This window comes from Vulpes vulpes, chromosome 2 (assembly GCF_048418805.1).
Source record: "Vulpes vulpes isolate BD-2025 chromosome 2, VulVul3, whole genome shotgun sequence".
Taxonomy (NCBI): Eukaryota; Metazoa; Chordata; class Mammalia; order Carnivora; family Canidae; genus Vulpes; species Vulpes vulpes.
In genome coordinates this window covers 58830320-58856204 of record NC_132781.1, presented here as the reverse complement: position 1 = coordinate 58856204, position 25885 = coordinate 58830320, and the positions used below count along the sequence as shown (strand labels likewise).

Genomic DNA, 25885 nt, shown 5'->3' with positions numbered 1-25885 from the left:
AAACTGTAAAGCAAACCAAAAGTTAATATCCAAATATCGATCCTGATTACCTCTCCGATTATAACAGGTTAATTGGTCTACCCACCTTCAGCCACTGTGCCCTTCAATCATGGTTACACTCCTGGATCATACACACCTTTTTTTTAAGATTTTATTTATTTATTCATGAGAGACAAGGGGGGGGGGGCAGAGAGAGAAACAGGCTCCACACGGGGAGCCTGACGTGGGACTTGATCCCAGGTCTCCAGGATCAGGCCCTAGGCTGAAGGCAGCACTAAGCCACCCAGGCTGCCCCATACACACACTTTTAATAGGTAGGGGGAGCTACTTAACCACTTGAATTAACTTTTTAAAATGAGTTATATTGGTTACAATAATTATGAAAAGTACAGTGAGAACAGAGATAAGAACAACTCTAATGGAGTCTACTTGGAATTTTAGTTTCTTCTATAGGTCATTAATTCAGAATAGGAGAGCATCAGGCAGTGAGGGAATAAAATTCTACCTCAGTAGCACAAAGGCCTGCTACTCACTGGGAATTCAACTAGAATGGTGAGTATGAACCAGTTCTTTAGTTACACGATCTGAGAAGGGGATGTGACAAGTCACCTAGGGCACAATGAACAGTGCCCATGGTAACCCATTCACCCTGCTTATGGTAAACAGCAAATCCAGACAGAGCACACCTTGCTCAAGGGAGTACAGTAAATAAAAGATCTTTTAAAAATACTACAAATGAGGGAAGGGAACATCATCTCTTGGAAGAATATATCTCTGAAAATGATTAAGAAATATGTTTCAGGAAACTTGTATCCTTAAATAGAACAGAAAAAAACATGACTTTTACAAAACAAGAACAGAAACAAAAGGATAAAAAGATAATAAGAGCCTTAAAAAAAAAAAAAAAAAAAAAGGATGGAAGATAAAAGAGTAACTCCAAGGAGGATAAAAATGCATGGCGTTAGGCACATTACCTAAGGTATTTTTGCCAAAATGTTTAAACATCAACTTAAGCATGAGGAAACAATGAGACAAATTCTAAATGTGGGACATTCTATAAAACAACTGGTCTGCATGCTTTAAAAAATGAATGCCAGAACCAAAAGGCAAAAGGTGGAGGGCAGAAGAACTGTTCTAGATAAAAGGGGAACAAGAGACAGGGCAACTAAATGCAACATATGATCCCTAATTGGACCCAGGCTCAAAAACAAACAGCTGCAAAGGACATTATTGGAACAATTGGGAAAGTTTAAAAATGGATAGTTTATTAGATAATATTGTATGAATGTGAAATTCATTGGTGATAAAAGTATCCTCATTATATAGAGGGAATATAGTTGTTCTTAGGAGATATGCACTAAAACACTAAAAGATAAAACATCATGATGGCCTTGACACGGGATTATTCAGCCAAAAAAAGTAAAATAAATATGTGTATATAATGTGGGGGCAGGGAAGAATACCTATCCCCTCATATTATAGGGAAACACAAATAAGCATTTCCCTACTCCCATTGCTTATATTTCCTAAATTGAATGCTCATCCAAAAAGCTGCAATCACTGATAACTTTTTATACTAAAAACCACACCACTTCTATAATATTTAAAAATATAATCCTCTTTCCTTTTTATGAGGCTAGCATGACCCTGATACCAAATCTGACAAGAACATTACAAGAAAGGAAAATTACAGCCAAAATCTCTTATGAATATAGATGTGACCACAAAATAAATATCAGGAAATTGAATCCAGAAATATGTATAAAAAGGATAATATATCATGACCAATGGGATTATGCCAGGGATGCAGTTAGTTTAACATTTGAAAATAAATGCCACTTACATTAACACACGGGAAAAATCATTTGATCATCTCAACAGATGTAGAAAAAGCATTTGAGGGACGCCTGGATGGCTCAGTGGTTGGGTGTCTGCTTTTGGCTCAAGCGTGATCCAGAGTTCCAGGATCGAGTCCCACATCGAGCTCCCTGCATGGAGCCTGCTTCTCTCTCTGCCTGTGTTTCTGCGCCCCCCTCTCTCTCTCATGAATAAATAAAATCTTAAAAAAAAAAAAGGCATTTGATAAAATTCAACCTCCATTCATAACTAAAGCTGGCAACCCATAAATACCAATTGATGCAGACCAAAAAAATCAAGATCACAACCTGAGCCGAAGGCAGACACTCAACCGCTGAGCCACCCAGGCGTCCCTCTTTCCCAGTCTTAAGCATTTTCTGGACTATAAGCAACGATGTAGACACAGTCAAGTCCAAGAACCACATCACATGTAATCAGTTCCAAAATAGCATAGAATGGCATCAGTAAACTTTAATCATAAAGATATGTTTTAAGGAGGTGGAATCTAAGTTCCCAAGAACCTTAAACTTTGTCAAGAAACACAAGAAGGATCTAAAGAAGATGCAGACCAATAAAATAAAACTAAGACGATTGAGGCCTTTGTTAAATTCAAGATCCTGAAAGGCATCAGTCCCAAGTTTGAGAGATATGCTTATTATAACACTGCCAGGGTGCCAAGCTCTGCTGGCCTGAGGCTACCAACAAGGTCAAAGTCAAAGCCAAGACTCATGCTCCCCAAAGTGCCACAGCCCCCACAAAGGCTGCAAAGTAGAGGCTTCTGTCTGCCAACATGAGGATGGAAGTACTCACGTGACACCCTGGGCTGCTCTCTGTACAAGTCCCCCTATGCTTTTTGTGCAGATAAATGCAAAACTAATCTATATATTAACATATAGAGCATAACTTTTAATTCTGGATAGATTTTAAGAAAAAAAGTTTATATGACCCTGATGTAAAGAACATTCTCCTCCAAATGGGATGGCAATGCATTAAAAAAAGGAAGAAAAGGTTATCTCTGCACCCTATCTGGCCTACGCTAAATAGTAAATACTCATAATAACACTTTTATTTAAAAATTCATAATAACATTTAATTTTTAGACTTAACCTAAGGAAAAATAAAAGATTTGGTTCTGGCCATGGACCAGAACTAAAATAACCATATAAAAGCAAAAGTACAGCTTAGAGTAACTAAAAACAACAACCTTCCTTTTAGACAGTGGGGGATTATGAGACACTGTTGAAAGTTAATGGAATTTTTAAAAAGGTTAAATAATGATGTCAAAATAAAACCATTATAAGAATGAGAAATAATACAAATATATAAAACACTAGAAGAGGAAAAGAGAATTACTATAAAGGTACTCATCATCTTTCACTTCAGGGAGTCAACCTGCCTAAGGTTAAACTACGAGAGAGATTTACATTGGGGTTATGGCTTAACCACCAGAAGAACTAGAAGTAAAACTGTTAATATAGGTTCTTATGGGATAGCGTATAGAATCAATGCTCTTCATCCTGAGCCCTTAAAAAACTATTTCACCATGTGCATTTATAACTTTGATTAAAATAGTTTTTAAAGAATGACAAACACATTCCATTGGTGAAGCTATAAAGCAACAGGCACCCTGATTTGTGGGAATATGAACTGGCCCAATCCCTGTGGAAGAGAATCGGACACTATTTAAGAAAATTACACATAAATTTACTCTCTGACTCAGCAATCCCACTTCTCAAAATCTAACCCAATGGTATAATGTAAAAACACAGAAAGGCACATAAATTATTCATTACAGCACCATTTATAATAATAACACTAGAAACAATCTAAGTAGCCATCAGTATAAGATTGAATAATCCATAATCCATCCATCCAATGGATTACTATGCTGTCCCTGTAGAGAAATGAGGATGATCCTTAGTCACTGCTAGAAGGGACCTCTTTACAAGGTATAAAACGAGAAAAGGGAAGGAGAGAAAAGTGCATTCAAAATGCTACCATTTACCTGAGGGGCTTGTGGGAGAAAACGTGAATATATATATATGTATTTACCTTTTTATTTTCCTCATGACAAATGCATTTTAAAAAATTACCTATGAAAGAGGGTAGGAACAGAGTGATGAGGGAGAGATGGAAAGTAAATTTCTCAGAACATACCGAATACTATATACCTCTTTTGTAGACTATAAATTTGGCTTTGAAACCATATAATTATTTTATGTGATTACAAAACAAAATTATTTTTGAAATGCAATCCCGAAAGATTTAAAAAAAAAAAAAAAAACTATGTATTGAGTTGGTGACACAACCACAGGAAAAAAACAAACTACTAATGGTTTGGGTTTGTTTTTTTTTTTTAATATTTTATTTATTTATTCATGAGAGACAGAGAGAGAGAGAGGCAGAGACACAGGCAGAGGGAGAAGCAGGCGCCATGCAAGGAGCCCGACATGGGACTCGATCCCAGGTCTCCAGAATCACGCCCTGGGCTGAAGGCGGCGCTAAACCGATGAGCCATCCGGGCTGCCCTAAGTTACTGTTTTAAAAGCTTCAGTATGGGCATCCCGGGTGGCTTGGCGGTTTAGCGCCGCCTTCAGCCCAGGGCGTGAGCCTGGAGACCCGGGATCAAGTCCCAGGTCGGGTTCCCTGCAGGGAGCCTGCCTCTCCCTCTGCCTGTGTCTCCGCCTCTCTCCCCTCTCTGTGTTTTTCATGAATAAATAAATAAAATCTTTTAATTAATTAAACAGTAACTTAACTATACTTTCCTACTGGGATAGAATCTAAAGACAAAAAAGAATTGTCAAATTTAAAAAAGCAACACAAAACCAATAAACCTATTATTGGTATTGCTGCTGAGTTATGTGGGTATTGTGGGATAATGCAAAAGTACTTATATTGGCGTCACTGGAAATCACTTTTGATATGAGCAATAGGAAATTCAGATACAAGAGTGATGAGGTTAAATAAAAATGCTATAGTCTTAAATTGGAAATATCAATATGAACAGTTTACCTTTAACATACACACAATTACTTCCTAGTGCTGACCCCTGGAAAAGCCTAAAATAATAGCAGACTTAGTAGCAAAAAAATGAAGCAAAAAGAGTCCCAAAACCCAAACCATAATCTCTAATACCATTTCCCACAAAAAGGAAGCAAGACTCCTTACAGAAACAGAGGAATAAAAATAAAAAAATAAAAAATAATAAAAAAGAAAGGAAGGAAGGAAGGAAGGAAGGAAGGAAGGAAGGAAGGAAGGAAGGGTGGGAGGAAGGGAGGAATACAAGATACAAGTCTGGAGCAGGAAAAATAGAAGATAAGCCCAGAACATCTTGTCCTACCAAAAGGTAAGGGAGCTATTAAAAACTACTGGGATCCTGTCAAAAGGATTCGAGAAGCTGTCACTAGATAAAGATAGGACAAATTAAACATCAATGAGGAGAACTATAGTAGATACATACACAGAAAACAGGTTTAAATCTGTTTTTAAAGTGATAGGAGCAGTTTTTTGTTTTTGTTGCCTTTTTCGAGCAATGCAAGCCTTTATTGTTGCAGTAACACTGATACAGATGCCCCATGCTGGGTCAGGGCTCCACTCACCCCACCCTAACCCACCCCATGGTCCTCATCACTGTAGAACTTTGGAAGCTGGAGGGAGGCAAGTGGGACCTGTGTTTGGGTCACCTGGAACGAAGGATTCAACAGGGTCCGGATGCCTGAATCCTCTGTCCTGAAGGGGGCTGGGAACACTTGGGGCCGGGGTTCAAGATTTGGCAATGCCCTGACCTGGTTTCAAAGCTGGGGTAGGGTCAAGTGCCTTAGTCCCAGATCCCAGCTTTAGGGATGAGCAGCATGGTAGATGGGCAGGTCCCAGACTGGGGGTTGGAGTATCTCTGGGTCCAGAGTTTGAGGCTGGCCAGGGATGCTCTGGTCTCTAAGCCCCAAGTTCAGGGCTGGGAACAGTGGTCCCCTAGGTAACGGGGACTGGGTAGGAGAGATATCCCAATTTCAGACGTGGGTGGGGGAGCGGTCTCACATATCCTCTGCTCTTTGAACTGGACGGGTCCCTCAATTTTAAGGGCTGGGAAAGGGCTCTGGGTCCGGTACTGGCCAGGGTGGGGTGGCATTCTCCAGGTCTTGGGTACAGATCCCAGACTCCTAGGATCCTTGGTGAGGCAGCCCGGGTGGCTCAGCGGTTTAGCGCCGTCTTCAGCCCAGGGCGTGATCCCGGATTCCAGGATCGAGTTCCACGCTGGGTTCCCTGCGTGGAGCCTGCTTCTCCCTCTGCCTGTGTCCCTGCGTGTGTGTGTGTGTGTGTGTGTGTGTGTGTGTGTGTGTGTGTGTCTCATGAATAAATAAAATCTTTTAAAGATATAAAAATAGGGATCCCTGGGTGGCGCAGTGGTTTAGCGCCTGCCTTTGGCCCAGGGCGCGATCCTGGAGACCCAGGATCGAATCCCATGTCGGGCTCCCGGTGCATGGAGCCTGCTTCTCCCTCTGCCTGTGTCTCTGCCTCTCTCTCTCTCTCACTGTGTGCCTATCATAAATAAAATAAAATAAAATAAGTTAAAAAAATAAAAATATAAAAATAAAAAAATAAAGTGACACTTGGGGGGAAAAAGTCACTTTTTGAAAACACTAGAAACTGGGGATCCCTGGGTGGCTCAGTGGTTTGGCGCCTGCCTTTGGCCCAGGGCGCGATCTTGGGGGTCTGGGATCAAGTCTCACATCAGGCTCCCTACATGGAGCCTGCTTCTCCCTCTGCCTGTGTCTCTACCTCTCTGTGTGTGTGTCTCATGAATAAATAAATAAAATCTTTAAAAAAAAAAAAAAAAAAAAAGATTCTCCCTCTCTCAAAAAAAAAAAAAAATGTGATAAGACAGTTGGTATTCACTTCAAAATAATCCAGGATTGGAGGGCAGGAGGAGTTTTAGCCAGTTACCTATAAATAGAACTAAACAACCCATACATTAATTAAAATTGTTTTAACAGTGATGGCCATTTGAGGGTTCATTGTACTATTCTACTTTTGTAGATGTGTAAAATTTCCCTTAAAAAAAAAAAAGTTTTAAGAACAGTAATTTTAAGCACCCAAGAAAAAGAAATTAGAAGTTACATTAAAAGGACTAGAAATGGGGGCACATGGGTGGCTCAGGTGGTTGAGTGCCAGACTCTGGTTTCAGCTCAGTTCATGCCCTCAGGTTTGTGGATACAGCCCTGTGTTGGACTCTGTGCTCACTGCAGAGTCTGCTTCAGATTCTCTCTCTCTCTCTCTAATAAATACCTAAAATCTTAAAAAAAAAAAAAAAAAAAAAAAGACTACAAGTGAACAGTACTAGCAGCTAAGCAAAGATAAATATAAATGGTGTAAATCTTATGTAAAATTGAATAAAATTCTCAATTATTACTTGAGAGGAGAAGCATAAAATGTTAAATACTACTGTTCTAATTATTTGTATACTCCTCTAAGTGGACTTTTTCTTTTCTCCCTGCCAGCAAGAGGAATAGTGTTTTGCATACACAAGGATCATAGTCCTTCAAATATATAACACATCACCCTAACATACTCACAGAGACGAAGCAAATACTTTCTCTATGGCTGTAAATTAATTAATTAATTAATTAATTAATTAATAAAATAATAAAATAAAATAAAATAAAATAAAATAAAATAAAATAAAATAAAATAAAATAAAATTTAAACCTATAGAAAGGAACACTGGTTTGACATTAACTCCAGGGGTTCAGACAAGTGTGCCCATTCTCTTTCAAGCAATATTAGTGTAAGCGGCCATTTACTCAACAATCCTTTCTCTGCTGAAGGTGAGATACAAGATTGCTTCTAATCCTCGTAACAACCCTACAGGTGATTTTATTTGCTTCCTTTCACAAATAAAAAAAATTTTTTTTTAATATACTGAGACACAGAAACTTGGGACTTAGATGGGCAGGCACTACATGTGTCTCCAAGGCTCACATCCCCCAGCTCCTCTCATACCCTTGAACACAAGAACTGTCCACATGGGAGTCAAAGAGCATCTTCCTCTACATTGGTTTCCTTCTTCCTATTTATTCATACAGGCTAAGCGAGATCAATGAAACATCCTTGAAACCTTTCCTGTGGCTCAAGTGAGTTCAAAAGTTTATTTTTTCTAAGTCTAACATGGACGGATTTCCCTTCAGCAACTTGGCTCAGCCCACTGCAAGTCTTACTCATCGAATGAAGTACACACACTATGGAGCCCTAAAAGAGTTCCTCTCTTCACACTGCAGACTACAATGCCTTCTCTCAATTATAACTTTCCACTTCTCCTCAGAAAAGTAAACACATTACATAACTGGCCCTCACCTTCCACTCATTTGTAATGTAACTTTGCTAACCTTGGCAAGTTATCTTTGATTCTTCTCTTGCCCCTTACATGTAATTTGTCACCAAGTCCTGTCAATTCTACCCAAGATCTTCTCAAATCTGTCCTTTTTCTTTCACCAACCAGAACCTCACTCCAGGCCTTGATCTTATACAGAACAAACTATAACAGTTCCATAAACCAGCGGTGTCCAATTTTTTTCCATGTACCCCTTCCTATCAAAAAATGTGAGCGTTCACCTGATACACATATCTGTAAGTTATAGGAATGTCCAACTATACTTATATATACATTTGAAAACACAAAAACAGAAATTTTGAAGGTTGTTATAAAAACAAATATAAGGGCAGTCCCAGTAGCCCAGTGGTTTAGCGCCGCTTCAGCCCAGGGTGTGATCCTAGAGACCTGGGATGGAGTCCCATGTCAGGCTCCCTGCGTGGAGCCTGCTTCTCCCTCTGCCAGTGTCTCTGCCTCTCTCTCTCTGTGCTGTCATGAATAAATAAAATAAAATCTTTTAAAAAAATGTAAGTTCTAACATTTTTTTCACATCCCAATGGATCATCTTGTACAGGCCAGAGATATCACAGTTCTACAATGCTGCTGCCAGAGCAATCTTCCTCAAAACCCAAATCTGATTGTATTATATTCCCAGCTCAATCTCTCACTGGAATTATGTCCCAGTAGCATAAGCTTACTTTTCAACCTCATCTCCTCTAGTTTTTATTCACACGTCCTGTTCTTCTGCTATACCTGTCTTTCACACAGCTCCCTCTGCCTACAGTCTTTTATCTTTGACAACCACTGATTTACACATTAAGAGGTTCTCCAAGAAAAAAAATATATTCTGAATACTGTAACCAATTTACAGATAGAACTTATCTCTTTTCTATAGGAAGTCAAATACTGTGAACATACCTTTTGTTACTTCCTTTATTTGGCTCCTTTTCAAGTCCTAAATACTTGGAAAGAATGGGTATGGATTCCAATAAAAGTCCAAGAGACCAACTTTGTTTTTGTTTTCTTTGGTTTATTTTTCTTTCTTGTTTATCTTTCCATTTCCCAACAAAATCCTTTTAAGCAAAAAGGATATTGTAAATCCAGAGATTAGTTCCCTCTAGGGCCAGGAAAAAGGCTGAACCTTTGCAAGCCACAATGAGAATCCCAGCTAGGAGCTTATACACAGATGTAACAGCCTGAGACATTTTTCTACAGCAACACTCCAGGTTGTACCTTCCCTGTTTCAACCTTCCTAGCTACTGTCCAAAGCCCTCCAAGTTGATTGAAATGATTATGATTAGAATGATAGAGTTGCACAAATACATTATCCAAGAAAGTCATGAAAATTCAAGTGACTTTGTGCACTAATAATGGGGAGCTCAGTCTCCAGCAAGACTCTCATTCTACCACCCCAAGTCTTTGTACTATCTTCCAGGGGGACAGGCAAGGGAGCACTGTGTTGGGGGGGGGGGGGCGGGGAGAAGAGGCAATAGCGGGAAGAGCCCTGGAGGGAGGACTCTGGTCTCATTCCACAGTAGAGACACATGTCAGCTGTGCTACACAACAGGCTTCACCAAAGAACTAAGTCTGTGGTGCATTTTGGTAATAGGATCCTATGATGAGCAGTCCAAAAACAAGACTGAAGCAGAGCTATCCTAAGGAGCCAAAGCTGCTTCTCTGTACCTGAAAACAATGAGAAGGGGTTATCTCACTCCGAAGTCCTAAAACTTCCACTGTTCTCCCTCTAGGAATGTCCCCTCCCTTAACAAGTCTCCCCTTTCTTTCAGTTCAGGTTTCAGCCTCTTCTGAGAACCTATCTCTGTCTACTCTGATCTTTTGTTTTCTACACGAATTCACTTGGGCCAAATCAAAACCACAATGAGATACCACTTTACAGAAAGTGGTGCAATTGCTTTGGAAAACAGTTTAACGGTTTCTTAAACAGAGTTACCATATGATCCAGCAATTCCACTCCTAGGTATATACCCAAGAGAAATGAAAACATATGTCCACACAAAATGTTCACAGCAACATTATTCATAACAGCGAAAAAGTGGAAACAACCCAAAAACCTAACAACTGATGAATAGATGAATAAAGTGTGGTTTTTCTATACAATGAAATATTATTCAGCAATTAAGAAGTAATGAAAGGATTGGACGCTGCTATTGATTCATTTAAAAAAATACAAAAAAAAAAAAAAGAAGTAATGAAATATTTATATGCTATAACATGAATAAACTTTGAAACTATAATGTTAAGGGAAAGACAAAGGATTATACATTGTATGATTCATTTATATGAAATGCCCAAAATAAGTCTATGACAACTATAGGTAGATTAGTGACTGCTGAGAGCGGAGAGTGTTTGGGAGGAGTGGGAAGTGAATGCTAATGGGCACAAAGTTACTTTCTGGGGCGATGAAATGTTTTTAAATTGGATAGTAATGATTGATCACATTTTTTGTGAGTATGCTTAAAACCATTTAACTCTATATTTTTAAAAAATAAATGTTATAATGTGTTAATTACATCTTAAGTTGTTTTCTGACTGCCATGGCCTACAAGGCCCTAGTCAGGCCCCAGTCTGTATCTCTGGACTTACCTCAAGGCTCTGTCCCATCAGTCATTACCCAAACCCCTGGCCTTCTATCAATTCCTGAAATGCGTTTAGGGTTTTCTTGCCTTGAGGCCTTTGTGTATGCTCAACTCTGCCTGAAATGAAAAGTTTTGCCCAGTCCTTTTATAGGATTAATGATTTCTCATGCTTGAAGTCTCAGCTCAAATGTCAGTTCTACAGTAAACTTTTCCTCAGTGCTCTAAAACAGGACAGCTACCCCTGCATTCTCCCTCAGCATCTCATTTCCTTTCTAGCACATCCACATAGCTTTAAGGAAACTGATGTTTTTTTTAACCTGTTAGGTCCACCAAACCCTAAGCTCCATGAGAGTAGGAATGAATATGTATTATTCAGCATCAAAATTCTCAATGTCTAACACAATTCCTGCCATGGGCCTAAAAATGTTATTTAACATTTTTTTTCCCGTAATATGCCACATCTTCACACTTACTGCTGTTCCCTCTAATGAGACTACTGCCACCATCATCACCATTCCTCTCTGGTACCACTCTTGCCCTTTTCACACCCTTACTCATCTCTCCTGTCTCAGCTAAAACACCTTCTTGATGAAGCCTGCCTTCCTTCCTTGAACTGTCCTTGGAAAACGGTCTCTCCACTTCTTTACCTATTCAGGACTAGCTGCATCTCCACCGTAGCATTGATCAGACTGTATCAAACTGGGGGTGGGTTTTTTTGGTAGGGAAGGGGGCCTGGAGAGAGTTTGTTTCACATTTCTGTCTCACTACTACATTGGAAAACCTTAAAGTGAAGAAAAACCTTTTCATTTTTATGTCCTTAGCACTTAGCCCACTACCAAGCACGTGAACTAGTACAACTAATCATGACAATACCAATAAAAACTAACATTTTTTGAGTGCTCAATATGTGCTTCACACTCTTAGTTCTATAGCAAGAGAGTGAATAAACAGATATGCTTTTTGGTCACCAACCTCAAAGAGGTCACAGTCTGACAGGGACAGAAGACAGGTATGCTGGCTAATGTAGAATACATACCACCACAAGGCCAAATGAGCTGCCCCGTCTTGTCCCTATGCCTTCAAATCTTAAAGAGTATGCCTTTCTCTGCATCCATAAATGTCAGGTTTCCTCAAACTCACTTAGAATACTTCCTTCGATTACTTACAATGCACTTCCTGCCCTTGGTGCCTGGAAACAATTTCTAGGATGTCACCACAAGCAATATTAAACTGCCACACAGTTTCCTTCTGTATGTCTGCATTATCAGTTAAACTGCTTCATATTAACCACATTCTAGTCCACTGGGATCACTCAAACACTAAATAAGATTTAAACATACCTGTTGAAGATTGCCAGTTAGCGCTGCTCCTTTTACCCCTCTAGATTAAGGTCTGCTAGGGTTTAAAGTTCAGGAGCTTTCCAGGGTGCTACCTGCACAACAGTGACCTTCTCTTTCCCTGGCCAAGTAGATAGACGCTTGGTTTGAAGCTAGACCATGTTATTTAAATGAACAGGAACTAAACATTTTTTAGAAAAAAAAAGTAATTTTCTACATAGACTAGGACAATTAACTTAAAAACATAAAAACTCTTGGTCCTCAAGAGTTCAGATAACAAGTTGTTCTTTTAATGCTATGTACACTCAACTCAGAACCTTAGTCAGGACCTTAATTCAGATCCTACCATACTTCTTAAACCATTCCATAAACTCTTTCTGAACAACTCTGTGTATCGGGTACCAGGTCTGACACAGGGAACTCAAGGACGAATAAGCCAGTCCTGCTCTCAAGAAGTTTATGTCCGTCCGTCTTAACATGGAAGACAGTCAAGGAATTGCATTTAGTTACTCAGACAGTGATAAACACAAGGGGCGACAGAAACATGCGAGGGGCACATGTCCTACCTAGGCTGAAGAGAGGATGCACAGATGAGGGGTACCTGGCCTAGGCTGAAGAGAAGATGCACAAACGAGGGGCACCTGGCCTAGGCTAGGGGGTGCTTGCACAGATGAGGGCCGCTGACCTAGGCTGCAGAGGCAGCTGGGGGTGCAGAACCGGCATCAGGGCAGGCTTCCTGGGGGTAGCATCTAATCATAGCAAATAAACTCCCATTCTCTCATATGAAAAATGTGGTTAGTAGTACCTACATCATTGGACAGCTGTGGGGATTTGATGAAATGGTTCACATAATGCAATACCATCATGCCTGACACAGGGATTGTGCTCAACCAGTCTTAGCTTGAAGTCTGATCAAGCACTAAAAGGTGATCAACACCTGTGCCTAGCAACGCACCTGCTTTACTAATCATAGAACAGACACCAGCTGCACAATTACACACAGTATTGTTTTAATCAACTTTTATTTTTTAATAATGAGAGAATGTTAAGCCCTGCTCTTCGTATTAACAGTCTAATGCCTTGATCAAAATTTTTTTCATTTCTTGAAACATACCATTCTCTGACATTTCTTGCATTAAAAAAGTATGGGTTTTCTTAGTTTTTTTGATAGAGAAGGCAAAAGAGAATTAACAATTACTGAATTTTTAATAAAAGCCCTGCAATCATATCGATATAGCATTTATTGGTCATTATGACTCTGCAGCATATAGTCTTCCCCCATTAAAGCCTCAGGGAAACTGAGAGTGAAAGAAGTAGTTTGTGAGAAGTTCCACAGTCAATAGACAAAAGAGCTGGAATTTGCACCAGATCTGATTCCACATCATCAGCCTGACTAGGCCACATAGTATCAGAGATAAGAGGAAACACGGGCTGCCAGACTGCTCTCCTGTTGAGGGGCCCCAGAGTGCTCGCTCTCTGTTCCACCCCCATACCAACACACACACACACACACACACACACACTCACAAGACTGTCCCTACACAACAGAGCCTGCACACTTAGATTCCAACTCAGGCAGCTCGACACCTTGAGCCAATTCCGTTCTCTCCTGTCAGGGTAGAACAGTTAGTGACCAAAGCTCGGTTTCCTCCAGAGAGGAGGGCAGCATCCATGTAGATGGTCCCTAGCCACCTGTCCAATCCCCATTCCTAGCTGCAGACAGAAGTTGCTTAGTCAAGAGTCACCAAAAATCACAATTATTTTTCATAACTTCTCTTCATACTCTTTCAGTCTCACCACAAGTAAAGCGATTTCCCAAGCCTAAGCTTTTATCCTAGAGCAGTCTAGTTTCAAGATCAAAAAGGCTATTCTTTACACTAATTTCACACCTTTGTAAGTTCCCTCGCCCAAGTGCTCAGATGTAACAGTAATGGGTTCCACAAAACACACCTGAAAAAATATAATGTTAACCTGCAACTTTCAAGAACAAGACGGAGACCTGATGTCAAGTTATCTGACCTTCCACTGGTTGGATTTTCATGCTGGTTCTGACACTGACAGTCTCCCATCAGACAGGTGTCTAAACTTCTCTGTAACAAAGGTAAGCATCCTCACAAGCATACTCTGTGACTACAAGGTGGCTTTTGGAAAGTGTTTCTAAGTGCTATTGAAATTCAAGTCACAACTCTTTCTTGGAAGTAGGAGTTAAACCTGGAGTACCTCCTTAATCCCAATGCTTTTACAAAGACCACGTCTTTTTACCTCCCAAGTCCCTTCACTGTTGTTTGGAGCCCACTTCTAACTTTCTCCCGTTGCTGCCACAAAATCAAGACTGAACAGCGTGCTCCTCCAACTCTTCCGTTTTCGTTACCGTCAGCACACTTTTCTATCTTCAGTTAGCAGGTGTCTCAAGGCTGCTGCAGCACATAACATTTAGTGAACAGGAAGCCTAAGCCATTCGAGGGGCTACAAGGATGGGCAAGGGTCATGCTGCATGGACACCGACAGAACAGGAGAGACTTTTGAATAATTATTAGGGTTCGTCCTCAAGGCCCTTTCAGACTTCCCCAGCATTATTCTCGAAGTGCTGAAATAAACACATTCCACAGACTTTCTTGTAAGCAGGTTTAAAGTGTCCTATGAAAGCCGTTCAGGGAAAAGCCTATGCTGTCAATTCTGTTTTTAAGTGCCCTTAAACAATTCTATTACTCATAGAGAAAAGTGAACATTTGTTAGTGATTAGAGATAAGGCATCTCATGTTCGGGGGCTGAGGAAGGGAGAGGCCGCAAAAAGGACCTGGCTGGGAGGGGAGATAGACTCTAACGCAACACACCCAGACTGGAATGCGTAAAAGTTGCACTTTCCAGAGTCAACTTCTGGGTCCCGAAGGAAGGCAACAATGTTTCGGTGGGTTCCGAGTTCGATGTATCGACAATATCCCCCAGAAAACCAATCGTCCACCAAGGACCCCAGGTGAGGGCATGAGGGAATCTGCCAGGTTGGATTACAAAGCCTTTCCAACCACCACCAAGATCAGGTGCTCCATTACGACACGGAGGCATCTTCCTTCATAGCCTCCGGCCCTTGCCGAGTGGAGACTTTCACAGATAAGAGGGGGAGAGGAGGAAAGAGAAAATGGCCTTCGTCCTCCAGCCACCCAGACCTTCCCTCGGTGAGTGGCCCAGGACCGCAGGCCGCAAGCAGACCTCTTGGGAGCTGCCCAACTCTCAGGGGCGCCCCCAACACACGCATTTGGGGCGCTGCTTCCGGAGGTGTCTCGCCCTCCCCCGCCCACAGTCGAGGGGTTCTACTGCCCCGGGAATCCCCGTGGCTCCCGCTCTCGGGGGAGGAGGGGGCACCCGGCCACCCGAGCCCCCGCACCCGGCGCGCACCGCCCCCGCGCCTCCCCGGATCGCCATGGCAACCGTCCCCCTCCCCGCGTGACGCCGGCCCGCGGGGAGCCCCTCAGGCCCCGGCAACAAGTCCCCCGCGCCGCCCGCGGCCTGCAGCGCTCTCCCGGCCCCTCCGCCCCGCGCCCGGCCCGGCCCGGCCCGGCTCCGCCCGGCTCCGCCCGGCCGCACTCACTTGATCCTGGAGCCCATGGTCCCCGGGCCTCCTCATGGGCCCGCGGGCCCCGCTCGGCGCTGCGCTGCCCGCCCGCCCGCCGCCGACCGGCCTCCCTCCGGCGCTCTCCCCGCCCCTTCCTCCCTTCCCTCAGGCTGGGCCCGCCCGCTCGAAGCTCGCTCCCTCGCCGCCGCGGCCGCCTCCCGGGGTTACTGCGCTCGCTCCAGCCCGGCGAACGCCATGGTCGCCGGCGCGCGTACCCGGCGCGCCCCGCCCCGCCCGCCTCGCCTCGCCTCGCCCACAGCCGCCGCCTCCCGCCCGCGCCGCCGCCGCCGCCGTCGCCGCCGCCGCCACCGCCGCCGCGTGCGGGGGCTGCCGGGAAGTGTAGTCCGCTCGCCGAGGGCCGGGCCGGGCCGCCCGCGCGGACCTGGGGGGTGCGCTCGCCGTGTCCCGAGGCCCCGGAGGCCCCCCACTGCGCTCCCGTAGCCCGAACCTTAACCTACGGCCCCCTGAACCCTCGAGCTCACCCGAAGAAACCTGCCCCCCTTCCTCCGTCAGGGGTCCTCCCGCCCAGTAGCTCCGGCGTTGGCACGAGGTCTTCGCTCGGATCTCCGGGAAGACTCTAGTCTCCCCTTTTTTAAATGCCGCACTTTCCAGTGAGTACCTTAAGGGAGCCACAGACCCCCGGTAGGCTGCCCACGTGCCCAACGTGGTCCTTGGGGAAGCCCCTTCCTCCTCCCTTGGTTTCCAAGGCGACCGCCCCTGGGGGCTTCCCCTGCCCGGCCCGACCCTCGACCCTCGAGGACTCTGCCTCCCTCTTAGCCACTTTGGGGGCTTCGATCCAGGAAGATCCCGTCGCCGAACGGTCCCTGGCACACGAGAGTAACTCGATGCGCGTGAGCGCCCTTGAGTCAGGCCCGACCTGCTACCTGCGTCCGCCCTGCCCTGGGCTCACCTTCGCGAGCGCCCCAGGACCGCCCCAGGACGCTCGCTCTAAGCCCTAAGCCCGGGGCAGTCGGGGCAGTCGGGGCAGTCGCAGGGGGCCGGGAGGGCGGGCCTCCCTGAACCCGCACCACTTGCCCTAAATAGTCAGCACCAGTCTCCGCAGCCCGCCCGCCCTTTCACAGAGAGGAGAGGTCACAGGACTTGCAACTGGTGGAGCGCACGTTAGCGTCCAGGCTGAATAACTCCAAACGCATGTGGCACGGTCGCACTCTAGGATGTAAGGCAGAAGACCGTGAGTGCGTGGTTCACTCTTGAAGCTGACCGCGTATTCCCCTTCCTCCTCTTTTCCTTTTACAGTTTTCTATTCTAAAATGCCGTTTTAGCTCTTCTACATTCCTGAGATGTCTCCCCACCCTTTAATCGCTCCAGTCACTGGCCCTAGGTCCCAGCCAAGCAGGGAGCAAAGAAAGCAAGAACTGCTTCTTTCAGAGTTACATTATGCATAAAGGCAATTTCTCCCTTTTGCCTCATGCCCTGAGATTGTTGAAAACAAAGAACACACACACACACACACACACACACACACACACACACACACACGAAGATCCAAACCGCCATTTTGAATTCAAAGTCTTTTGCACCCAGACACCAACACTGATTTATAAACATCCCCAGGAGCAAAGCTCTGCTAGACAGGCCGGGCCTCTGTGGTGTTTATGCACCTTGTTTCCTATGAACCCTCTCCAAAGAACAGTTGTTATCAAGATCTTCCTTGGAATGAGCAGCCAGTTCAAAAGCTCTGAGCAGAAGACTATAAATAAAACAAAGTTATTTGGTGGAGGGCAAAGCTGGCTGCTTTTCAAAGGAGGTTGTAGCCACCCTGGCCACAAAAATGTCTGGGTGCCTGCTGGGTGGTGTGCGTATGTGTGTGTGTTGGAGGGGGAGACTGGAAGTGGGCTCAGGGGTTAGCTGTCTGTCCCCGTGGCCTCTAAGACTGCAGGGTGGTCTGGAGAGAGCATTGAACTAGGATTTAGGAGTCTGGCTTCTAGTGCTAGCTGCACCACTGTCTAGCAGAGCAATTTAAAGCAATGATTCGAAAATTGCCTGCTTCATTTTCCTCCTCAATAAAATCGCTATAGAGGTTGAGGAGGAGCTCACATCATAAGAGAGAGTATGATGTGGGAGCTAAGACCCCAGGATCCGGAGCCATACTGCCTGGGTTTGAATCTCAGCCCTACCTCTTACTAAATGTATGCCCTTGGGTAAGTTAGTCACTCTCTCTGTGCTTCAGTTTCTCTGTCTGTAAAACAGAAATCATGGTCATAGAACTTACCAAGTTGGGGGATCCCTGGGTGGCTCAGCAGTTTAGCACCTGCCTTTGGCCCAGGGCGCGATCCTGGAGGAGGGTCCCTCCTCCTGTGTCTCTGCCTCTCTCTCTCTCTCTCTCTCTATATATATATATATATGTGTGTGTGTGTGTGTGTGTGTGTGTGTGTGTCTATCATGAATAAATAAATAAATCTTTAAAAAAAAAGAACTTACCGAGTTGACCTGAGAATCCAATGAGTACATGACACTTATAAGGTATAAACAGCTCATAGAAGGCACGTAAAAAATTACCAGCAACGATTATATGCACAACTCAACACAGTGTTGCTTTTATTATTAATAATAATAGCCTTCATAATAAATAGTCCTTCCTTGGATTCAGGAGAACTGAGTTTCCAACCCAGAATGTAATTGTTTATGTTCTGAGTCCAAGAGTTTAGTTCAGATAGGGACGCCTCGGTGGCTCAGTGGTTGGATGCCTGCTTTCCGCCCAGGGTGTGATCCTGGAGTCCCGGGATCAAGTCCCACGTTGGGATCCCTGCATGAAGCCTGTTTCTCCCTCTGCCTGTGTCTCTGCCTCTCTGTGTGTGTGTCTCTCATGAATAAATAAAAATAAAATCTTAAAAAAAAAAAAAAGTTTAGTTCAGTTGTAAATGATAGAAGACTGAAATAACAGTGACTGAAGAAAGAGTTTATCTTTCACATAAGGCCTGGAGATGAACATTCCAGAGCTGGTATGGCAGTTCTATAAAGCATACCCTAAGATTTGAAGGCATAGAAACAGGACAGGGCGGTTGATTTGGCTTTGTGGTAGTGTTTATTCTGCATTAGCTTGTATACCTGTCTTCTGTTTCTGATTGGCTTTTTGAGGTTGGTGGCCCAGAATTCTATCTTATTGTGCCCTTATTCTCCCAATGAGCTTCTACCTCGTGGTCTAGAAGAGCTGCTTAAACTCTAGCCATCTAACCTGCAACCCAGCCAGCAGGAAGAAAGAAAGTCATGGCCCATCCCAACCCCTAATCTTTAAGTACACTGCCCTGGAGTTCCTCACACCACTTCCATTGACATTTATATTGAATGTAACTTGGTATAACCTAGTTATACAACCACATTTCATTAGGAAATATAGCCCCTTTTTTTTTCAGACAATCATGTGCACAGCTGAAGAAAGGGAGAAAAGATATTCCAAGACAACCGGCAATCTCAGCCAAGCCATGCTTGGCTATATGACCTTGGGCAAGTCACACTATATTTCTCTGGGCCTTAGTCTCTCTATATTCCAAAGAATCAGGCTAGATGAGCTCTCTTCAAATCCCTTTTCAGGGGCACCTGGGTGGCTCGGTGGGTTAAGAATCTGACTGGCTAGGGTCATGATCTTAGGGTCCTGGGATAGAGCCCCCCATCAGGCTCCCAGCTCAGTGGGGAGCCTGCTTCTCCCTCTCCCTTTGCCCCTCCTCTGTGCTCTCTCTCTCTTTCAAAAAAATAAATAAAATCTTTTTAAGCCATTTTGAGTTCTAAAATTCTATAATTCAGTTTTATAAACCTAAGTGAATCTGATGTTACTCAAATAAAAGGAGGCCTCTCCACCAAGTACATGGCATAATTGATTGTTGGAATTGAAACCTTCCAGTGATGAGGAGGGGTTTAGGAACTTTGTCTTCCGGACTGTTGTCAAAACAGGCTAAGCATACCTAGCAGATAAATAGTCCAACAGTGTGTGATACCACCCGTGTAGACACTTTGATGCTCCTGTTTCCAAGCTTGCCCTCAGTCTCTGTACCTGTTTGGGTTTTTCTGCTTAGGATTCTGAAAGCTGTGAGCAAAGGACAACAACCCCAAAGATTTCTAATACCTAATTAACAATACAGTATGAAACAGCTGGACCATCGGGCCAATGGTATGTTATTCCTGGTACACTTAGTCGTGATTATATATTTTTTAAAAAACTGAAATGGGACACCTGGGTGGCTCAGGGTTTGAGCATCTGTCTTTGGCTCAGGTGGTTATCCCAGGGTCCTGGGGTCAAGTCCCACATTGGGTTCCCTGTGGAAAGCCTGCTTCTCCCTCTGCCTATGTCTCTGCCACTCTTTCTGTGTCTCTCGCGAATTAAGAAATAAAACTATAAATAAATAAATAACATAAAATTCACATGCCATAACATTTATCATTTTAACGTGTACAAATCAATTATTGTTAATATAGTTACAAAGTTGGATGACTCTTACCACTACCTAACTTTGTTTGTTTTTTAATTTTTTTTATTTATTTATGATAGTCATACAGAGAGAGAGAGAGAGAGAGAGAGAGAGGCAGAGACATAGGCAGAGGGAGAAGCAGGCTCCATGCACCAGGAACCCGACGTGGGATTCGATCCCAGGTCTCCAGGATCGCACCCTGGGCCAAAGGCAGGCGCCAAACCGCTGCGCCACCCAGGGATCCCACTACCTAACTTTGTAATGCTTCATCATCCCAAAAGGAAACTCTGCACCCATTAGCATTCACTCACCTTCCCTGCCCTTATCTCAGCCCCTAGCAACCATGATCTTTCTGTCTCCATGCATTGACCTATTCTGGATATTTCGTATAAGAGGAATAAGTTTATCCGTGCCATACCACCTCATCAGTGCGTCATTCTTTTTGATTGCCATATAACATTCCATTGTGTGGATAAACCACATTTTGTTGTTGATGGACATTTGGGTTGTTTCCACTTTTTGGCTATTATGAATAATGCTGCTATGAACATTCGTATACAAGTTTTTGTGCAGACATATGTTTATAATTCTCTCTGGCGTTGTAGCTATATTTTTCAGAAAGAATCCACAGCTCATGGGGAATCCCTGGGTGGCTCAGCAGGTTACCTCCTTCCTTTGGCTCAGGGCATGATCCTGGAGTCCCAGGATCAAATCTGGCATCAGGCTCCCTGAATGGAGCCTGCTTCTCCCTCTGCCTGTCTGTGTCTCTGTCTCTCTGTCTCTCTCTCTCTCTGTCTCTCATGAATAAATAAATAAAATCTTAAAAAAAAAAAAAGAATTCACAGCTCATTAATAGGGGCACTGCCCCTCTCACCCAAAAAAAGGAGTTATGTAATGAAATAATTTTGAGATATGCAGAATTATACCACGTTAGACAGGCTTTGTTTTGCTTTATTTTTTTCCTGAACATCTCATGGACATTCATGTAGCAAAGTGCATTGTGGATCTCCTTGGAGGAGAATGCAGCCCTTCCCATTAGTTAAGAAAACAGACACTGGAATCAAGCAGATCCCAAGTACTGGTTGAGTAACTTAGAGAAAGTTACTTAAACTCTCTGAGCCTTAGTTTTCTCGTTTTTATTAAGGGGATGATAATACCCACCTCATGAAGATGAAGGGAAATAAAGAATATAGATTCCTGCTATATACAGTTGGTATTCAATAAATGAAAATATTACCGTGCTAAATTATCAGATTGATAAAGACAGAAACCACATCAGGCTTGTCCATACTTCAACATTTAGTACAGAGCCTAGTATGCATACAGTGACCAATAAATAACCTCAAAACCCTCATTTTGAGGCTCATTTCCTAGAAATAATAAGCTGCAAAACATGGCTAGCTCAGTTGGTGGAGCATGTGGCTCTTGAACTTGAGTTGTGAGTTTGAGCCACACGTTTGGTTTAGAGATTACTTAAAAATAAAAATCTTAAAAAAGAATCTTTAAAAATAAATAAATAAAATCTTAAATAATAAAAATAAATAAATAAAATATAAGCCACAGAATGAGATTTGGGAAATGCTTTATTCCTTAAATTTGAACTTAGTGTATTAAATGAATATATTTCTTTACCTTCTATTTTTATATTTTTTAAAATTGTGATAAAATATAAAATTTACCACTTTTGCCATGCTTAAGTATACATTCAGTGGCATTAAATAAATTCAGAATGTTTTTCTACCATCACCACCATACAACTCCAGAACTGTGTTCAAAATCTTTCCAAACTAAAACTCTGTATCCATTAAGCAATAACTCCCCATTTTTCCCCATTCCAGCCCCTGGCAACCACCATCCTACTTGCTGTCTTTATGAATTTGAATTTGACAACTCTGGGAACCTCATATATGTGGAATCATAAAGTATCCTTTTAGGACTGGCTTACTTCATTTAGCACAATGTTCTCAAGGTTCATCCATATTTTTTTCTCTCTTTTTTTTTTTTAAGATTTTATTTATTTATTTACGCATGAGAGACACAGAGAGAGAGGCAGAGACACAGGCAGAGGGAGAAGCAGGCTCCATGCAGGGAGCCCGATGTGGGACTCCATCCGGAGACTCCAGGATCATGCTCTGGGCTGAAGGCGGTGCTAAACCGCTGAGCCACGGGGGCTGCCCTGTTTTGTTTTTCTCAAGTATTTCATGCCTAACGTGAGGTTGGAACTCAAAACCATAAGATCAAGAGTCCCATGCTCTACTGACTGAGCCAGCCAGGTGCCCCAAGGTTCATCCTTGTTGAAGTATGTGTCAAAACCTCCTTCCCTTCCACTGTCTGTATACACATTTTATTTATCTGTTCATCTGTCCACAGACATTTGGGTTGCTTCCACCTTTTTGGTTACTGTGAATAATACTGCTATGAACATGGGGATATAAATATCTCTTGAGTCCCTGCTTTCAGTTCTTTGGGGTATGTACCCAGAAATAGAATTGCCAGATCATAGTAGTTTTATTTTTAATTTTTTAAGGAATCTTCATACTGTTTGCCACAGTGGCTGTGCTCTTTTACCTTCCCACCAGCAGGAGAGTTCCAATTTCTCCACATCCTCACCAATACTTGCTGTTTCTTTTTTTTAAGATTTTATTTATTTATGCATAAGAGACACAGAGAGAAAGGCAGAGACACAAGCAGGCTCCATGCAGGAAACCCAATGTGGGACTCGATCCTGGGACTCCAGGATCACGCCCTGGGCCGAAGGCAGGCTCCAAACCGCTGAGCCACCCAGGGATCCCCCATAATTCCTGTTTCTATTTCTCCGTAGTAGCCATCTTAAAGGGTGTGAGGTGGTATCTCATTATGGCTTTGATTTGCATTTCCTTAAAGATAGCAATGCTGAACATCTTTTTATGCACTGATTGGCCATTTGTGTATCTTCTTTGGAGAAATGTTGATTCAAGTCCTTTGCTCATTTTTTAAATCAGGTTGTTTGTTGTGCTGCTATCATTGAGTTACAGGTGTTATTTATATATTTGGATTTTAACCTCTTGTCAGATACGTGATTTGCAAATATAATCTTCCATTCTGTTGATTGCCTTTTCACTCTGTTGATAGTGTCCTTTGATGCATAAAAATTTTATTTTATTTTTATTTTAAAGATTTATTTATTTATTTATTCATGAGAGACACACAGACAGAGGCAGAGACACAGACAGAGGGAGAAGCAGGCTCCATGCAGGGAGCCCAACGCGGGACTCAATCCCAGGACTCCAGGATCGTGCCCTGGACCAAAGGTGACACCAAACCGCTGAGCCACCTGGGCTGCCCGCATAAAAATTTTAAATTGTGATGTAATCCAATTTATCTATTTTTCCTTTGGTTGCATGTATTTTTGGTGTCATATCCAAGAAATTATTTGCCAAAGCCAATGTCACAAAATTTTCTCCCATACTTTTTTCTGTGTTTTATAGTTTCAGTTCTTATACCTAGCTAGGTCTTTGATCCATTCTGAGTTAATTTTTTTGTATCATGTAAGGTAAAGGTCTTTACCTTTTTTTTTTTTTTTTTTTTAGAAAATTTGTTTTTTGAGAGAGAGAGCAAGCATAAATGTGAGTGGGGTGAGGAGAGGGGACAGAGAGAAAATCTTAAGCAGGCTCCATGCCCAATGTGGAGCCTGATGAGGGATTCGATCTCATGATCCTGAGATCATGACCTGAGCTGAAATCAAGAGTCGGACACTTAACCCATTGAGCCACCCAGGTGTCCCAAGGTTTTTATCTTCTGAGGGCTAAAATTGCTTGAGACCTTCCTGTCATGTGATTAGGAACCCCAGCCAGGATGCTCACCTGCTCTCTGATTGTATGGTACATTGTTTTATTATTATTTAATAATACTACATTATAAATACTTAATGGTTTATATTTTTCCAACTGCTCAGTAATCAGGGAAAACCAATGTCCTTGCTTGCTGATACACAGCTAGCCTAAGTGACTTCCCTGAGATCAAACAGCTAGAAGGTGGAGGACTCCGCTCAGTTGCCCTAGCTCCCACTTGTGGGTTTGTTAGTTCTCTAATATCTTGCTATGGTTTTCCTTCATTGATTTATTCATCAAATCATCAAATATTATTTATATTAGTGATATTAATAACTTTATATTGTTAAAAAATTTAAAGAATAAATAGCACACATAATCCCTTGGTAGTCCTTTCCTAGCTCTACCTGGATTTGAAATGATGTACTTAAGTCTTTTTTTGTCAAAGCTAAGAGCATAGGCTCTAGAGCTAGAATGCTTGGCTGTGTGTGTGAACTTGAGTGAATTATTAACTTGTCTCAGACTGAATTTCCTCATCTGTAAAATGAGTACCTTCTTTATAGGGTCATTGTGAGAACTGAATGTGTTAATACCTGTGAAGTACATAGAATAGCCTTGAATTTAGTAATGGCTCAATGTGTGCTGTTATATAGTTGTCTTCTTAAAAAAAAAAAGATTTTATTTATTCATTTGAGACAGATACAGAGAAAGAGAGCGAGAGAGAGCATGATGAGCAGGGGGAGAGGCAGTGGGAGAGGAAGAAGCAGATTCCTGCTGAGCCAAGAGCCCTATGTGGGGCTCAATCCCAGAACTCAGAGATCATGACCTGAGCTGAAGGCAGATGCTTAACCATCTGAGCCACCCAGGTGCCCCTATAGTTGTCTTCTTAACAACAAACAACCAATACAAGACAAATTCTAAGAAAAGCCAAAGAGAATTGATGATTTAAGGCTTTGGTTCCTATAATTAGCTTTGTGCATCAGCACCACCTGTGATGCTTGTTTATAATATGGACTCCAGAGTTCTGGTCCAAGAAATTCTCACTCAAAAGCAAGATCAGAGGCTCTGTGTTTTTTGTTTTTTTTTTTTTTTTTAGAGGCTCTGTGTTTTAACAAGTTCCACAAGTGATGCAGATCCACAACCAGGTAGGGAACTACTGATTTAAGCCTTACCCAGATACCAATAAGAATTGAATTCCCATTAGTACCTACAGAGCCTCAGCAGGCCACCTACTCTTCTCCCAAGACTCACCAGCCTCCAGCGCTGAATCCTGCATTCCACCTGCTGGCTTCCTAAGACAGACAGTTCACTTGGCTGAGCCTTGTTAGTACTTGGAGACCCAAGGGAGGTGTCATCAACAAACCATTCACTCATGTACCAAATTCCTCCTATATACCAGATCCTGTACTGAGGACTGTTTCTTGCTTCCAGCTAAGACCCATCTCTCTCCCCACCCCTGCAGGGTACATTCAGCAAACATTCCTAGTGAGCTTACCATGTGCTTGGTCCCCATGCCTGTGCTAAGGATATGACTATAAATGAGACAGTCAGTAGATCAGACACAGTACAGAGTCTGGCCTGGTGTGATCCCCTCAGCCACATTGCTTACTCCTGATATCTCATGCTGGACACCTGCAGAAGGACCCCTAAGTTCTTGAACTTGCCTCTGAGACCCTTGCCTGGCCTAACATTCTTCCTCTCTGCAACTCAAGGATTTGATACATGCATTGTCTTCCCAGCCCTGACCTTGGTGCTTCTCAAGCCAGGTTGGGTTTTAATTCTACTTGTCAGGACTTCTGGGACCCCTTGTCCTAGGGCTGCTCCCATTTCTACCTGATTGACCCAGTCCTCTAGGCAAGACTCAGGCCTAAATTCCAGAGGTGCAGC

At 42.9% G+C, this 25885-nt stretch overlaps 1 protein-coding gene across 13 annotated transcripts in view; it reads right to left on the bottom strand.

The window, feature by feature from the left end:
• Nucleotides 1-16035, bottom strand: part of DENND1A (DENN domain containing 1A) — a 495329-nt gene extending 479294 nt beyond the window's left edge. For 6 of the 13 annotated variants that reach the window (XM_072748673.1, XM_072748682.1, XM_072748676.1 and 3 more), the window contains exon 1: nt 15742-16001. In XM_072748673.1, coding sequence (XP_072604774.1) covers nt 15742-15758 — 17 coding nt within the window. In that variant the 5' untranslated portion in view covers nt 15759-16001. Of the gene's footprint in view, nt 1-15741 lie in introns of all 13 variants that reach the window. The other 7 variants (XM_072748678.1, XM_072748685.1, XM_072748690.1 and 4 more) reach the window with 4 other exon arrangements.
• Between the last annotated feature and the right edge of the window lie 9850 nt (nt 16036-25885).